This window comes from Bemisia tabaci, chromosome 7 (assembly GCF_918797505.1).
Source record: "Bemisia tabaci chromosome 7, PGI_BMITA_v3".
NCBI classification, from domain to species: Eukaryota; Metazoa; Arthropoda; class Insecta; order Hemiptera; family Aleyrodidae; genus Bemisia; species Bemisia tabaci.
The window spans coordinates 10,626,476-10,643,483 of NC_092799.1; the positions used below are offsets into that span (position 1 = coordinate 10,626,476).

At 38.7% G+C, this 17,008-nt stretch overlaps 1 protein-coding gene across 1 annotated transcript; it reads left to right on the forward strand.

Annotated features, from left to right (window-relative positions):
- Nucleotides 1–561: 561 nt before the first annotated feature.
- On the forward strand, nt 562–14,174 carry RpL3 (ribosomal protein L3). Its single transcript, XM_019048949.2, has 8 exons — nt 562–718; nt 2,521–2,716; nt 4,868–5,036; nt 5,790–5,925; nt 10,654–10,843; nt 11,747–11,949; nt 12,978–13,133; nt 13,933–14,174. Exons 1-8 carry the CDS (start codon nt 716–718, stop codon nt 14,122–14,124), a joined length of 1,245 nt encoding a protein of 414 aa, XP_018904494.1. The 5' UTR covers nt 562–715; the 3' UTR covers nt 14,125–14,174.
- Nucleotides 14,175–17,008: the final 2,834 nt, after the last annotated feature.

Genomic DNA, 17,008 nt, shown 5'->3' on the forward strand with positions numbered 1-17,008 from the left:
TGAAAGGTAATTTTCCCCGATTTAGGAAGCAGAGAAAAATGTTTTCGCCTTATATTGTAGGTATTTTCTGATGGACAAGATAAAGCAATATTCAACCAGTCTGGAAAATCATAGCTTGACTAAATTGCAGTACAGATGACGATACCCTATAATTCATCTATAATTCTTTCATCGAGAAATAGAGAGAGTGAGTCAAATTCTCGAAATTGGCTTTGCTTAGATTTTTTCGTCGTCTTTGTAAGGCTCAATTTAGACCTCATTTTAAAGAATAACTATGAGAGATCACGGTTTTAATTAAACAACGTTTAAAAATCCCCCCCCCCCCCCCCAGTCACAACCAATCCAATATTAACTCATGAATTAGGATCGAATAATGACCGCGAATTTGTAGAGGTTTAAACTATGCAATTTTTAGTAAAACTAAAACCACGTGGCTCGGTGGAAAAAATGCGCACAGGTGGCACAGGATTTGCAGGAGCGCTATTTTAAATTTGCCCGCGATGAAGCAAGCCTCTCATTGGCGAATGAAATTTGGAACCCCCACTCACTGCGCGGAGACCTCTGATTGGTCCGCGCCGCGCTCGCTGTTGGCGCTCCGCATGGCTCCGCTTTCATCGCCGCCATTTTGCATTCTTCTCGTGTCGCCCGTGCAGGAACGTCCATGCGGCACTGGATGTTCGCGAATTGAGTGAAGTTAATCATCTTTTAGTGCATAATGGTGAGTTTTTACGGAAATCAACCTTTGCGTTAGTCTAATCATCTGTGCTTTCTCTCATTCCAATCTCACATTCGTTTTTACGTACATTTTTTCACCGCAGCTCACATGCCGTCGATGCTTTAGCCTAGGCTTAGGCCTTCCACGTGTCTATCTTTAACTCGTTCAAAACTTTCAATTCTCCGTCTTGTTACTTTTTAATCTGGTATTATAGTTTCCATCACTTTGGCCTCGTTCACTTTATAGCCACTCGGCAGTTCTCGCTCTCGATTTACTTTCAAAATTGTCCTCAGCAATTCACTGTGGCCTTCAACTCTCATGGCACCCATTAGGCTTCTTAGGAAGTGGCCTACTCCATATCCTATCTATGGTCAAACCCAACTCGTTCTCGTACTAAATATCTTCAATGAGGCTCCCCTGCTTGTGCACGCGCTTCATTCTGCTAAATAGTTAATCGTCTCTCTTTTACATCACTGCACAGGCTGAAGAGCTGTTGGCTCGTGCCTGGCGTGAACCATGCGGTCTGTCCTGTGGGTGGCAGTGCCGGTTTGTTAAGCATCGCATCTTTCTCTCCTACTCAGTATTCCATTAAGCAAGCCAAGGCTGAATTTTTTGTGAGGCAATTGAGCATTAGCTACCTGTTCCGTGGCTTACTTTCTAGCGAGGGAAATAGGCCCTTAGGAAGTTCCGCCAACGCTGGTGACCACTCCTGTTGTTGGCTCCATTCAATCTTTGACGTCATTTGTATCACCAATAATTGTCAGCAGCCACTCTAATTGCCAGAACGAAGGCCAATCGCAGTTTCAATTCCTAAGCCAGCCATGTGCTGCTAGTCTTCTAGAGATCTTACTTTCGCACGCTGGGTTTCACGCACATGGGACAATCACATTTGGACTGCATTTTGCAATTTGGAACTATAATTTCTGGCTCTTCTGGGAAAACACTTTTGTGCTTAGGGGAACTATTGGCATATACATTGTTTTTAAATCAGGCTTGAAATTATAGTTTCAAATTGTAAACGGTAGTCCATTTGTAAGAGAGTTCTTGGATCCCAACCATTGATGTATAATATCATTTAGACCGTGCACTAGGCCTGACTTTAGGCAGGGGAATTAAGACAGCTAGCAGGGTAAATCAGGGTGAAGATGCGCCTTCAGCTTAGTTGATACATCTGGATGCACGAACTAAGTGTACCGTTATCAGGCAACGGCTCTGGCATTTCCATTGTCTCGGTACATATTGCCGGTACACTTGCTGGTTTGCCTATTGTTGCGCCAAAATTTCCCAATGCGCGGACTAGATTGTATTATACGCCAATGATCCCTGCACCCACTACAGATTCCCTTAAGTTTGAAATTTTCCCACCCTAGTGAAGCATTCTAAAATGACTCCACTTTTACTTACCTTGAGTTGGTGCTCTGTAAGTTTATGCCTGCACTGACTATGACTAAAGACCCGCCATCTTGATTCTTGCGTGTACTCTTACGTTAGACCAATATTTGGTGATCCTCTGTGATAGTGTCAATGTGACTTGTTAGACGCGACTTAAGGCGGATATAGGAAGGTGGTCGCAGTTCGAGTTGAGCCGTCATTCTAAAGGCTGTGATGTGTAGAGGGTACATGCGTTGCCATGCAATCAGGATGTACCCGCTGCCGTGTGATGTTAAGAGGGTATGAAATGTGACCACAATACTTTACCCGTCACGACGTGTACTCTAATACATGTTGTGAAGCATTTTCTTTCGCTCTGCCCAGTATATATCAGTGTAAATTAGTAATGGCTTTGTCTTGTGTGATTGTTCCAGTCTCACAGAAAATACCATGCACCCCGGCATGGGTCCATGTCGTTCTACCCCCGCAAGAGGTGCAAGCGTCATCGTGGTAAGGTAAAGGCTTTCCCCAAGGATTTCTTGAAAGAAAGGCCATGCCATCTTACAGCTTTCTTAGGATACAAAGCCGGTATGACTCACATCGTACGAGAAGCAGACAGACCTGGTTCAAGTAAGTATCCATACCATGAAATGTCACCCTATCTTAATTAATGAACCATTTCTCATAATCACCCCATTATTCACTTGAATTTTTGCATTATTGTTCTCATTTTCCTCTCAGTTTCGGAAGTAGATCGTCCAAGTCATTCACTGGAGACTAAATGTTTCATTAAATTTGTACTTAGGATTGTGGCAAGTGGCAACAAACCAACATCTTCGGTGCATTCCATAAATCATTTATCAGGAATAAGTGTACATATGTCGCTTCCTAAACTGAAGGAAGTAGTGGTTTCTCATTGCAAATTTTATCTCATTTCTACCTCAAGTAGTCACGCCCCTTCACAACTCATGAGATCTTATTTTGCAATTTGTACATTGCAGCATCAGCTGCATTCTGATGAATTCTTATCAGTCTGCCGTTTCCTAGCTGCAACAATAATTCAGCACTTCGCTATGGCTTTTCAGCTCTATCATGCTTTTTAAGTCACGCCGTGTATGATACAGCCCTTAGTTCTCTCAAATCTCAGTACCCAACTTAATTTGTTGTGACTGTAGGAACAGGAACCATTGTGAGAACTTGTTTATTATGTTCTTGTGAAACCTCATAAATTTAACTTTAAGGCAATCACTCCTCAGTACCCACCTTAATCTGTTAAGATAGTAGGAACAGGAACCATTGTGAGAACTTGTTTATTTTGCTCTGGTGAAGCTTATAAAAGCCGTCTTTTATTTCGTCTGCAGCGGACACTTCGCGGTCCGCAGGCGTCTGCAATCGTCTTTTATTATTTTGCGGATGACTTGGAGTGGGCGGGGCTTAATTTCGAGGATGCGAAGCGGACACAAGAATTCGCCTGGATGCGGACACCTGCAGACGTTTGCGGTCCGCGGCCGTCTGCGAGGTCTGGAGTTCGCAGACCGTAGACCGCGGACGAAACCCTAACCTCTCGACAATATCATCTTCTTCTGTCTTCTTCACGTGCCCTTCTATTTTGTCATTTGTCAATCCTATTTAGTCTCTATTTGTATTTTGACCAATTTTGACCCATGATCGTCGAACTTTCATATCTGTTGAAACAATTCAGGATTTTATAACTATACAATAATTACGGTTTTATTCATTTATTGGTTGTCATTTGAAATGTGTTGGCATTTATGCCCAAATTTCTCATCATATTTCGTTTTCGAAAATTTTTATCGAGCACTCCTAAGAAAGTTTTTATTATTAGATGCTTCACTATGGCTATGGCAAGCTTCCCACCCAGTATTATCAGAATCAGGTACACATAAACAAAATGCAGTGGCGCCCTCCAGCGGTCCGCGCTGTTAACACCTACCTCGCTGTGATTGGCTCTCTGAAGTATCTACGAAAATCACCGATCGTCCGCGGTCCGCGAAGAATCCTGTAGACGAAATAAAAGACGGCTAAATTTAACTTTGAACACTATCACTATTTATCATGTGTAGGAATTGAAGTTTCTGAAGTTGCATCTTAGCCTTAATTTAAATAAGTTCGTATGTTGTAATGCTAAACATAGGTCTTCATGAAGTAAAACTCTGAGTCTACAGTCTACAGCTGTTCGCTGATGCTTTTTATTCTGCGTACCGTTTCCAGACTGTTACAGCAAAGTAGAAATCTGCTTTGGCTTCATGGCATCCGTAGCCTTAAAGTCACGCCAAGTTCTACGACACCGAAATTAAATGAAATGCTTCATGCGCTCATCTTTTGTGTTGACACTTTCAACAAGAGAGTCGAAGACACTATTAGCGCCATGTCACAGAAAAGCAATATACACTAATGTTTTCGCATTGGTAGCATTAATAGAGATTATGCCAATGTTATCGTATGGATCCAATTTGATATAATAGCGAATCTCTGTAATGACATTGCCACTATTTAATAGCGTTTGTCAGTGATCAGTATGTGCCAACTGCACCAACAATTGATGCTGATTTTTAAGAATGACCATTGAACATCACTTAACTAGAAATTCTCTTGTCTCATGTTAAGTATCTCTTGCAAGGTGCTTAACTTTTTAATTTTTACTCGGAATTTATCCCCAGAATTCAAACTTGGGTGAACAGATCTATTTTAACCCTCTCAGTGACTATTGTAGTGCAGTTTGAGGTAGATATTTTAGTAACTTTACTGTTCTCTTTTCAGAATTACACAAGAAAGAAATTTTAGAAGCTGTGACCATCATAGAAACTCCCCCAATGTTCATCGTTGGTATCATAGGTTACATCATGACTCCAAGTGGTTTGAGGGCGTACAAGACTGTGTGGGCTGAACATCTTGCTGAAGACTTCAAGCGTCGTCTGTACAAGAACTGGTAAGTTGTTATTACATCGTCTTGGATCCCCATCGATTTCTCAGTATCGTTACACAGAAAATGGTCACATGTGGTCAAGCATGTACGCTCTCTAAAAGTTGCCAGATCTTATTATGGAGCTCTAGCAAAGAGTAGTAAATTTTGTCTTGACGATTTTCCTCAAGGTCTTAACTTGCACATTGCTGTCCAAAGCTTAAATCTCTCTGATGAAGAACATAGGATCCTTACTGAAACTCTTGTCCCAATGTGGAAATAATATCAGTCAATAGCACTGTAATTCCCATTGGTTACCTATGTGTAGTTCCTTTCAGTTCCTAATTATTTGTAATATGATGACATTAGAGTCTCTTTCATTTTAAATTTGACTACATTTTGTCAAAACCTGATAGCAAATGCAAAGAAATTTCAACTACAACTCAGTTCGTATTTATCTTTATTCCTCTGTTACTCCTGCTCAGCCCTGAGTTGCTTTAGATGTTTTGGCTGCTGACGAATGCTATTATCAACGCCTAAATTGTTTTCTTTTTCTTTTGTATCCACTGATTTAACATTTCATGGACTAATTCTTCCTTGCTGATGTTTTCTCATGTGTGTCACTCTCCGCTCATTATGAAGAGAGTAACTTTTGAGTTTATGAAGCATGCTCATAGTGTTGCTTAATGGCGATACTCTGTGTGCAGAATGAACGTAGGGCAGCGTGTCTCCGCTCTTTCTAAGATGAGACCCTCCCTATTTTGTTGCTTGTTAATCCAGGTGTCGCTCCAAGAAGAAGGCCTTCACCAAAGCGCCCAAGAAGTGGTTGAGCAAGCAAGGTCGTGAAGAAATCCGCAAAGACTTGTGGAGGATCGGGAGCAGATGCCAGGTCGTCCGAGTCATTGCTCACACACAGGTAACTATCTTGTTAATTGTGAACCCTCGTTTTTCAGTTTCAGTGAAATAACTCAGAAGTGTCATTCTACGATGCTGCAGGTTGAAAAATTCATTGATGGTTTGAGACTGCGGCCGTCCCTCGGGATAGCTGCAAGTTCTCTTAATGGTGATAACACTACTGTTCCATAATAGTGTTGGCCATAACATCAAAGAATAACTCAGCCCTACCTTCGGGTTGTGTGCAGAGGACAGGCGTATCCCATTTCGCTCTTTAGTTCATTGAACAGTGACAAGAGGGAAATACCACGTCAGTTACAGTCTTCAACCTTTTCAGTCTCAGCGCTCCATTATCTTTGATTTTAAATGAGTTTCTTTCACCAAATACAATGATATTTTACAGTGTCGCATTAATTTTACCACTGAACATTTGTTTCAATAGCAAATCGACAATTGAGCTAGCGGCTGTCCTTCGGGACGGCTGCGAGGCTCTTATTGGTGATGGCATTGTTTTTTTGTAGCAGTGTCGGCCAAAATGTTGTATAGCAACTCAGCCCTACTCTCGAGTAGTGTGCAGAGGAAAGGCGTATCCCATTTCGCTCTTTAGCTCATTGAGCAGTGACAAGAGGGAAATACCACGTCGGTTACAGTTCACCCTAGCCCTCAATTGAATTAATGTTTTATACCTTTCATTTGTAGTGATGGAATGATGATAGTTCCAAAATATGTGTTATTCATTCTTCATGCTACGTTGTATTTTAAATGCATGACTGAAGGATTATTTTCCATCAGACTTGGAACAGCATTTTTCTGGAATGTGGCTTGTCACCTTCACTACCTTCCAATCCTTGTGTTTCAAAGACTTGCGAGGATTTGTAGTTGCTGCCTGTCTTGTTTCTGTCGGCTATATAGTCCAGGCAATAAAGGATTTTACCTTGCAAAATTTAGGTGAAATCAGGTTATGATTGATTCCTATGTAATTTTTTACGCTGAATCCGAATTTTTGGTTTCCCAACAAATTTTCCTTGTGCTAACTCCGGAAAATCGGAAAAACCGCGAAAAATCACGTTTTTCCGCGGTTTTCCTGAGATATCTCTGTTCCAGTGCGATATATCGAGAAAATAGTTATTTCCAAAAATAAAGCTGATAAAATTTCCTATAAAAATGATCTGAACGTTTTTTTCATACGTCCATTAGGTAGAGTGCTGGAGCCGTGGAAAGCTCTAAACATTCGTAAAATCGCGATTTTCCACGGCTTTTCGCTATTTGAGTGCAATAAATTTGTTCTTTCGCAAAATTTCAGGATAGTCTAACCTTAAAAATTAATGCTGCTTACTTTTAAGACAAAAATGATGCCAATTTTTTCATTATAGGTCCATTGGGAGCGGTTTTAAAGCCGTGAAAAGCTCGAAAATCGCGATTTTCCAGCATATTTTCGTAACAAATCCGTTCCTGTACAAAAAACTCATTTAAAGTGACTTCAAAATTCAATCTTATAAAATTGTCAACGTACATACGTAGAATTTGCTCCCATGGCGCGCCCTGGTGCTCTGCGACATCCAAACGCCAGGTGTGCTTATCTACGTAAAGGTTAGTAGACAACGAACGACGTAATAAAATAGTGCAATTTTCAACCTACTGAAATGATGTTGAAATTTCCTTGTATATCTGAAGAAACAACGGATATGGATTTGTCGAAAGCCTAAATAATGCAAAAAGTTGAAATTTAAAGAATGTATTGATACAAGTTTTCAATTATGCGAAAACAACTATAATAGTATCGTAATAATTAGATAAGAACTATGATAGTAAATATGTTCAATGTCAAGAAGTATAATTCAGATGCATGGTCAGGCACTCTGCTGACTGAATGTCCTGAGGATCTGAAATCATAATGAGAACTGAGAAGCACGGGTATAATGGCATAACCTAACATATTTTCTATCGGTGAAAGAGCTACTAAGTTATAAAATTGGGTCATGGTTTAAAATGGCAAGAGGAACGTAATTGTTGAATTGTTATAGGTGTTATCGGTGTTTTTTTCTTTCTTTTCTGCTATTTGAGAATGTTAATTTTTGCCTACTATAATGTAAATTTTCTCTGCTTAATCAACTCATGGAAAATCTATTGTAAAATTGATGGGAAAATTCTCACCTGCGTTGTCGTCATTGCCATTTTTGCAGTATTTTACGACTTCAGCACGACATCGTCTAAATCGGAGAACAGGAACTTCTGGTATGGATTTATCTGAATTTGAATTGCTCGTATGAGCTTTTGCAACATCGTTTACTAGAATAAGATAAACGTATGCCTAGGAAAATCTTTTGGTATTAATCTGAGTGGAGAACAATGATAAAAGCAACCTGCATTGATACGGTTCGCACATACAATCGCGATTTTTCGCTTCCTTGGCATTTCAGGATCTTATTTTTGTTGTCGATGAGTATTTATCCATTGATGGTTGGTTCATAATGACGCTACAATTATTTGGAAATAATGTGACACTTATGCAATTAATAGAGTAATGTCATGATTGCTGAAATCAAGGATATTAATTTAAAATGATGATTTAAAATTCTACATCCATAGTACAAGCCTCCCAAAATTATGAGTAGTTCACGGGCGCGTGCGTGATTACTCTCATTCTCGTTTTCTCAATTACTTAGAGTCGCTTCATTTACATCACTGATAAAACCGAAGTGGAAGAAACCGTGATTTGAATTTCTGCGGTATATGAAGTCAATGAGTACATTTTTTTTAGCATCACTGGCCATTTCTATCAATTCAAATAAAAATAAAAAATTGAGTGAAATTAATACCTGCAAACGTCTCCGAACTTCTTTCATCTCTTCGGTCGTCCGCTGTTCTTTCTGTGAAAGATTCAGGAGTATATTCCATAAATCATCAGGATCATCTACGACAAGTTCCACGGATAAGTCCTCATCGAGTGCATTCTCACATGTACCATTAAAATTTCGACACATAATTGTGCAATTTAATCCACCGAAAACATCATCACATTGAATTTTAAATTTTTGAGGTATATTTTTAGCCCCATATTTTTACACAAGATGATTAATTCGCGGCTTAAAAGTGGAAAATCACAATTTTTCGCATAATTCTCCCAGCTACCCATAATTCTCTATATGGCACTTTTTGACCCATGCTAAAAGCTTTTCACGTCATATTATGTGTTGAAAATTTTATAGGATTAAATCTTGAAGTCTCCATTAGCTGAGTTTTTGGCCCAAGAACGGATGTGTAACGAAAATATGCCGCAAATCTAAAGTCTATCTAGAGTCAAATCTATCATTCCAGTAATTGTAGTAGTACATTCGTTAAATTTTAACTTTTTGCATTATTTACAATATGGATTCGTCGAAAGCGTAAGTAATGCAGGATTGCACTATTACAACATCATTCCATCCATCCATATCCGTTGTTTCTTTAGATATACAAGGAAATTCCAACATCATTTCAGTAGGTTGAAAATTGCACTATTTTATTACGTCGTTCGTTGTCTACTAACCTTTACGTAGATAAACACACCTGGCGTTTGGATGTCGCAGAGCACCAGGGCGCGCCATGGGAGCAAATTCTACGTATGTACGTTGACAATTTTATAAGATTGAATTTTGAAGTCACTTTAAATGAGTTTTTTGTACAGGAACGGATTTGTTACGAAAATATGCTGGAAAATCGCGATTTTCGAGCTTTTCACGGCTTTAAAAACCGCTCCCAATGGACCTATAATGAAAAAATTGGCATCATTTTTGTCTTAAAAGTAAGCAGCATTAATTTTTAAGGTTAGACTATCCTGAAATTTTGCGAAAGAACAAATTTATTGCACTCAAATAGCGAAAAGCCGTGGAAAATCGCGATTTTACGAATGTTTAGAGCTTTCCACGGCTCCAGCACTCTACCTAATGGACGTATGAAAAAAACGTTCAGATCATTTTTATAGGAAATTTTATCAGCTTTATTTTTGGAAATAACTATTTTCTCGATATATCGCACTGGAACAGAGATATCTCGGGAAAACCGCGGAAAAACGTGATTTTTCGCGGTTTTTCCGATTTTCCGGAGTTAGCACAAGGAAAATTTGTTGGGAAACCAAAAATTCGGATTCAGCGTAAAAAATTACATAGGAATCAATCATAACCTGATTTCACCTAAATTTTGCAAGGTAAACCCCTATTCTATCCTCTATTGCCTGGGCTAATAGGTTTTTTTTAATAGCTAGCAGTTGCACCAACCAGAACCTGTGAAAGCTGTGAACCTATCGTTGATACTATGTATCACATCAGTTTTTTTAAAGTTATAATTCATTTTGAACGCTCCTATTTTGCAGCCATTGATCTGGCTTGTTGTGTTCTCACTCTCATCAGAGATCTCTTGTTAGTAATGTCGAACGGAAAAACTGCTGACAATTTGAGTTATCTCATTTCGATGATTGAGTCCGTGGCTGTCCTTCGGGATGGCTGCCAAGGCTCTTAATGGTGATAGCATTGCTTCTCCAAAGCAGTGTTGGCCATAACATCGTATATCAACTCAGCCCTGCCTTCGGGTTGTGTGCAGAGGAAAGGCGTATCCCATTTCGCTCTGTAGTTCATTGAACGGTGACATGGGGGAAATACCACGTCGGTTACAGTTAGCCTTTTGTGCAATTTAAACCATATTTGTCTGCTTTATCCCTTGATTTGATCCTTTTATCCTCTTATCCTCACTTAATTCGTTTTCTAATCCACAGATGAAGCTCTTGAAAAAGAGGCAGAAGAAGGGTCACATCATGGAGATCCAGGTCAACGGAGGAAACTCAATCCATGAGAAAGTTGAATGGGCTTACGATCTTCTTGAGAAGCCTTACCCTGTTGCCCAGGTTTTCGGGCAAGATGAAGTGATTGACGTTATTGGTGTAACCAAGGGTAAAGGATTCAAAGGTAAGAGATACTCCGGATGTCTTCTTTGAAATTTCATATATTATCTACTATGAATTCCATCATTTAGGAAACTTACCTAACTTAGCTCTTGATGTGAGTAATGTAGTGTATGACATCTATGATGATTCTAGTTGATCATAAGTTTACGGTTGAATCTGAACTGTTGTTTTGAAGTCAAACTAGGGCGGACTGAGATGTCTGATTATGTTCTCACACATTTTTTTTGCTTTTATGATGATTTTTAAGTATTTATTTTCTTTATAATCCTCTTGGTTCAAAATAATTGATTAAGTTAAGAGTTGCTCCCTCGCCTATTTCTCCTGCTTCTCATTTCTTATTATTTCCTGGTTGATCAGAAGCTGAATTGTAGTCATGAATTTAGTACTTGAGGAGACTGCTTCCTTAGTCATTGGTTTGACTGAAGTAACCATGTAATGTATATTGAGCTTTTTTTTTTTTTTATCAGTAACTGAATGTTGCATTCATGATGATTTAGTTAAGTGTACAACTGTTACTGACAGTCTTTATCGACTTCGTGATGATATGACTAGGGCGGGCTGAAATGCAACATGAAACTTTAAAAGATTCTATCAGCTTAAGAAGTCTGAATGAGTGCAAAGCAGACTTTTTCAGTGGCTTTAGCCACAAATAGTTTCTCAGTGATTGACTTGTTCTTATGATGAAAACATGCGATGTGTGCAATCTGATATGCAAATGCAGAATTCATCGTTGCTGCCTTCCTTCTGATGATCATGTCAATCATTCTTTAAATGACATTCTGTCGATGATAAATATTTCTCAGTAATAAGTTCTTACTGAAGCAGCCATCAATTGTTTGCCGAATCGGTGACTTTCTAGCAATCGAGGTTTTTATATTTCAAATCATTTTCTCCTCCTTTTCAGGTGTGACATCCCGTTGGCATACAAAGAAACTCCCCAGGAAGACGCACAAGGGTCTGCGTAAAGTTGCTTGTATTGGAGCATGGCATCCGAGTCGTGTCCAGTTCACTGTTGCCCGTGCTGGTCAAAAGGGTTACCATCATCGTACCCAAATCAACAGGAAGATCTACCGATTGGGCAAGGGTGTCCACACAGTTGACGGAAAGGTGAGATTATCCCTAACCCTCCAATGTTTATTACTATGATATGAATTCTCAAATATGGTCTCATGCAGTGGTAAGGTGTGAATGATTGATTTTCGATATTTCCTCATTAGAAGCCACGGTGAAGAATCGATTATTAGGTATTCGTTAGGAACATCCTGTTTATGGATCCTATTCTACAGGTTTTTAAGTGGCAGATCAATCGATATATTGTAAAGCACGGGATGCCACTGGTGTCTAGAGCTGGAAATTAAATGGTGTGTCTCATCAAAGAATGAAAAGCCTCCAGGGATCTACTCCAAAACCTGGGAATTTCTTCCTCTAGAGTTTAGTGTCACTGCAATTGAGCCGCCATTGTGTATCACATTTTGAATGACCTATTGACGCAATTGAATCTTAGGATCATCAGATTAAAAGAGAAGCTATCACAATCTGGACATTATAATACAACATCAGGAAATGCTAGAGAATTAAAAATTTGAATTCGTGACCAAGAATTGGCTGACTGATAGAATTAAACTGTCATGTCTGGAACTCCAGGAAATTTAGCACAGATTCATGTTTTGAAAGAATGGCAATGCATGCCGATTTGTAGTCTACCTACATGAATGAGACTACTGATTCATGATCTGAGTGAAAAGCTTTTTTCACACTCGCCCTCCAATCCTTCGCCATTTTTCCCTTCAGTGTTCCTTCCTTTGAAGTCGAAGGGGTACATTGTGTTGGTAGTATTATAATTCAATAAATATGATACTTTCTTTGAAGTCTAAGGGGTACATTGTGTTGGTTGTATTATAATTCAATAAATATTGCAACTAATACAGCACCCAGCTCTTTACATTGATCTATTTGTCTTGTAAAGCGTTTTTTTGCTGTTAAATCAATTCTTCACCTCGTTTCTGCCGTATTGATAGATTGTACTGCAGTTTCATTGTGACTGATACAGTGATACTTATTAGAATGCATATGGCTCATATGTCTTTGGGAAATTCATTTTTCAGGATTTAACTTACTTTACTTTTTTTTCGCAGGTCGTTAAGAACAATGCCTCAACTGACTACGATCTGACGGAGAAGACCATCACTCCAATGGGAGGTTTCCCCCACTACGGTGAGGTCAACCAAGATTTCGTAATGGTGAAAGGTGGAGTTCCTGGAGCCATCAAACGACCTCTAGCTCTTCGTAAGGTAAGCCACGGAATTTCTGTTTCCCTATTCTTACCTTTCTTCCTCTTTTCAACAGACACAATTTGTATTTGTCCATGAGAGTTTGAGCCAAGGATGAACTTTTTGAGCGAATTTGATCTCTATGATGTTTTCACTATGATAGGCCTGAGGCTCAACTCCCATCGGACTTGCAATTATTCGGAATTTATCAGATCTATGAAAATCTTTATCGAAGCAGGGAAGTCAAATTCCTTAAAGAATGAAACCGTGCAATTTCTTGTACAATATTGTCAGAAGTTTTAGAAATGTGTGGAAGATGTTGAAAGATTTATCTCAAATCATGGATTATCAGCCAACGCTAAGGAATTATCGAAAAAAACCTTCTTTTGTTCAAAAATTGGGGCAAGTCAGGGGAATAGAAAGTTTTGGAGTCTTGAGAAAGGAAAGAGAGTTAGAGAACTTTTGGAATTCAAAGATCATGAAATATGGCGACCTTGCATTGTTCTACACACTTTAATTACTCGTGTTTTCCATACAAAAGGAAGGAATTAAAATCCTTTGTTGGAGAAATTATTGAACTTTTCTTATTCTATGTAATCTGCCGAGTCAATTTCAAACGGACGTTTGCAATGATGATATCTCATTTTTCGGTGTCCAGGCCAATGACCACTGATTATAAATGTGATTATCTGAGTTAACAACTCCCTTTCACTGTAAATTCTCATTTTAAATGCACGCTACCCTTCACAGAATTCATTAGATCTAAGCGATTCTTCTTGTCATCAACATCATCTTTGATGGTATCGTCTTTGTTTTCCAGTCATTGTCTCGCAAGCACAGGAGCGAACCGATGGAGAAGATCACCCTCAAGTTCATCGATACCTCATCAAAGATTGGTTTCGGTCGCTTCCAGACAACTGCCGACAAGAAGGCCTTCATTGGACCTCTCAAGAAAGACCGTCTTCGCGAAGAAGAAATGGCTGCTGCTGCCGCTGCGGCCAAGAAACCCTAGACTATTATTGGTTATACTTTTGTATAATAAATTGACTTTTTCTTTTTTTACATTCTCTCTTGTTCCTTTCAACATCTCTTTGTACCTACTGTGAATTTTTGTGATTGAGTGTTCAAGGAAGAAAGCATTTGTCAAAGCGGAACAAGTTTCCCTTGAGGCACGAAAATAATTTTAACTTTCTAATCTTACTTTTCTCGTGCTACTGAACCAAGATACACTCACTGACCAAAATTCACTTTTACAGTTGATTCTCACCATTGATGTCTGAGAGTTTTCTTACTTTTTATCATCTTGCCAGTAAACTTATTTGGTCAAAGAGGAAGGCCCTTAGTATTGCCGCCTGGTTTTTCAGAGAATTTTAATGAGGTTAAGAAATATTTTCTTGCTTTTACTCATTAGAATGAGCCAATATTTTAGCTCTGTGCTATTAATGGATTCATATCAACCTATATCAGTTTTATCAAAATTTACTGGGAGCCATTAAGCCTGTGTGAGGTTCTTTCCACCAAACATTCCATGATTCTTGAAGCTGTGAGGAACATGAGACTTATTTTCAGGGGCTTGATATGTAACATCACAAAGCATTTACCATTTGCATTTCATTTAACTTTATTCATTGTATCTCCGATGAGTATTTATCACAGGGGTGTCTGCCATCAGGATTTGAGTGTGAAGCGATCTCAAAATCGGGATCTGAGAAAAGTCAGCTGACTGATAGGATTCTTTAATTGAGCTATTTTTGCTAAGATACATCCGTCAAAATTCAGGACTAACATTAGGATCTAAAGAAATTATGAAATCAGGGTGTCGTAGTTTTTATAAATCGGGAGTTACCAAATGAAAAATAACTTTGTACCCTGCATCATTATCTTTCACAACTTTCCGCAACATCGAATATTTTGCATGAAATTTTAAGATTTTATTTGTCCTTTAACAGTGTTAGAGACACTTGCCCCTCCCCTCTGGAGTTCAAATCTGACAAAAGAGAGATTTTGAAAAAGAGGATTGATGCGCCTGTACAAATTGCACATTCAGGCTTCATTTTAGAAAATTCATCTGTAAGAATGAAAAATTGGACAAGTGTGCTACTTGAGGGCGGTAGATTTTTGTCCTCACTAATAACTGATTGTAAGTGCATGAGCTAACTTACTTCATTTTGGTGAAAAAGTAAGTTATGCGGTTAGCATTTTGCTCTAAAAGGAAACAAGAGCATACCAGTTTTGCTAGGCTTCATAACTCACATTCTTTCACCATGAAATCATGCGTAAAAAAACAATTGAAATTTGAAAATGGCAACTGTTGCCTTGAATTTACAAGATTATTAGTGGAAAAGATAGAACTTGCTTTGGTGGATTAAATTCGTAAGGTTATGAAGTTGCAGAATCATAGACACATAGAAATTCAATTTTGGTTTCTTGGTCCAGTTGGTTCCTTTCATGGGAATTGCAATTCGTATGATGATTCAGTTGAAGCATTGCCTGGTGGTGCATTGAAGGCCGAGATATTCTCATTTTTTTATGTTGGAAGTCTGTCCATTTTCATTACAATGAAAAACCGACCAGCGCCTAAATCTTGAAAATAAAACTGGGCCTGAGGGCCCCCAACCCCATGGACCTGCAAAAGAATTCCAAATCTGGAACATCCTGTCCATTTTGCTCAAGGTGGATAAAGAAAGGTGGTTGCATTTCGAGTTGAGCCGCCTTTTAAAAGGCTGGGGTACATGGCTTTGCCATGCAATCAGGATGTACCCAATGCCGTGTGACGATCAGAGGGTACAAAATGCAGCCATCATTTTCTATCCATCTTGCATTTTTCTCTGTGACCAACGGTTCAGGAGATATTCACATTTTTCTGTTAAAAAATCCGTCCATTTTCATCATAATGAAAAATCTGGCTGAGCCAAAATTTTCAAAATTTAAATCGAGCCTACTAAGCCCCCAACCCCATAGGCCTGAAGAGAACTCAAAAGTAGCTCCAGATTGTCAGGAGGGCTGGTAAAATATGTTCTTTTTTCTCTACGACTGACTGTTTAGGAGATAATGACATTTTTCTGTTTTGAAAACCCATCCATTTTCATCATGATGGAAAATTGACCAGCAGCAAAATCTTGAAAATTTAAATTGGGCCTAGAAGGCCCCCAACCCTAAAGATCGCATTTAGCAAAAAGGAGCCAGCGCGATTACAATATTGTTATGTAGCTTCTTCATGTTTATCTAAAAAATGTCCCAGAATAGTGGATAGCTTTTGCGTCCCACCATAAAGTTATCAATTTTAAATTAAAATTAATGCGTAAACTTTAATAGCGTACATGTATTACGTAGTTTTAAAAGAAAAGAAGTTGCACAATTTTGAAAACACTATAATTGCGCTGGTTCCTTTTTGCTGAATGCAATTTCTATGGGAGAAGGGGGTTCTAGAGTTGTCCCAGAAGCACTGAGGAGCTGAGAAATTTGTTCATTTTGCTTTATGACAAACAGTTTAGGAGATAATTAAAGAGTTAATTATACCAGAGATGGTAGTGAGTGGGGTGGGGCAAACAGTAGAAGAGAGTGATATGGATTGCATTTTGCAAAAAGGAATCAAGAACATTCCATTGTTGCTAGGATTGTGCAACTTACATGGTTGCAATAAAATTACTGAAATCATGCAAAAAGATATGACGGGAGCTTCCATCTTGAATTTACAGTTTATTGGGCGTATGGATAAAACTTTACTAGCTGATCAGTACATATTTGCAATGTAAAAAAAATTGCAGGATCTTAGCAACATTGGAATGTTCTTACTTCCTTTTTGCAAAATGCAATCCAGTTGCTCTTTTCACTTTGAGGCTCACTTAATCTTAGAAGGAATTTCTTTTCTTTCCTGGAGAAAGAAGCAACAAATA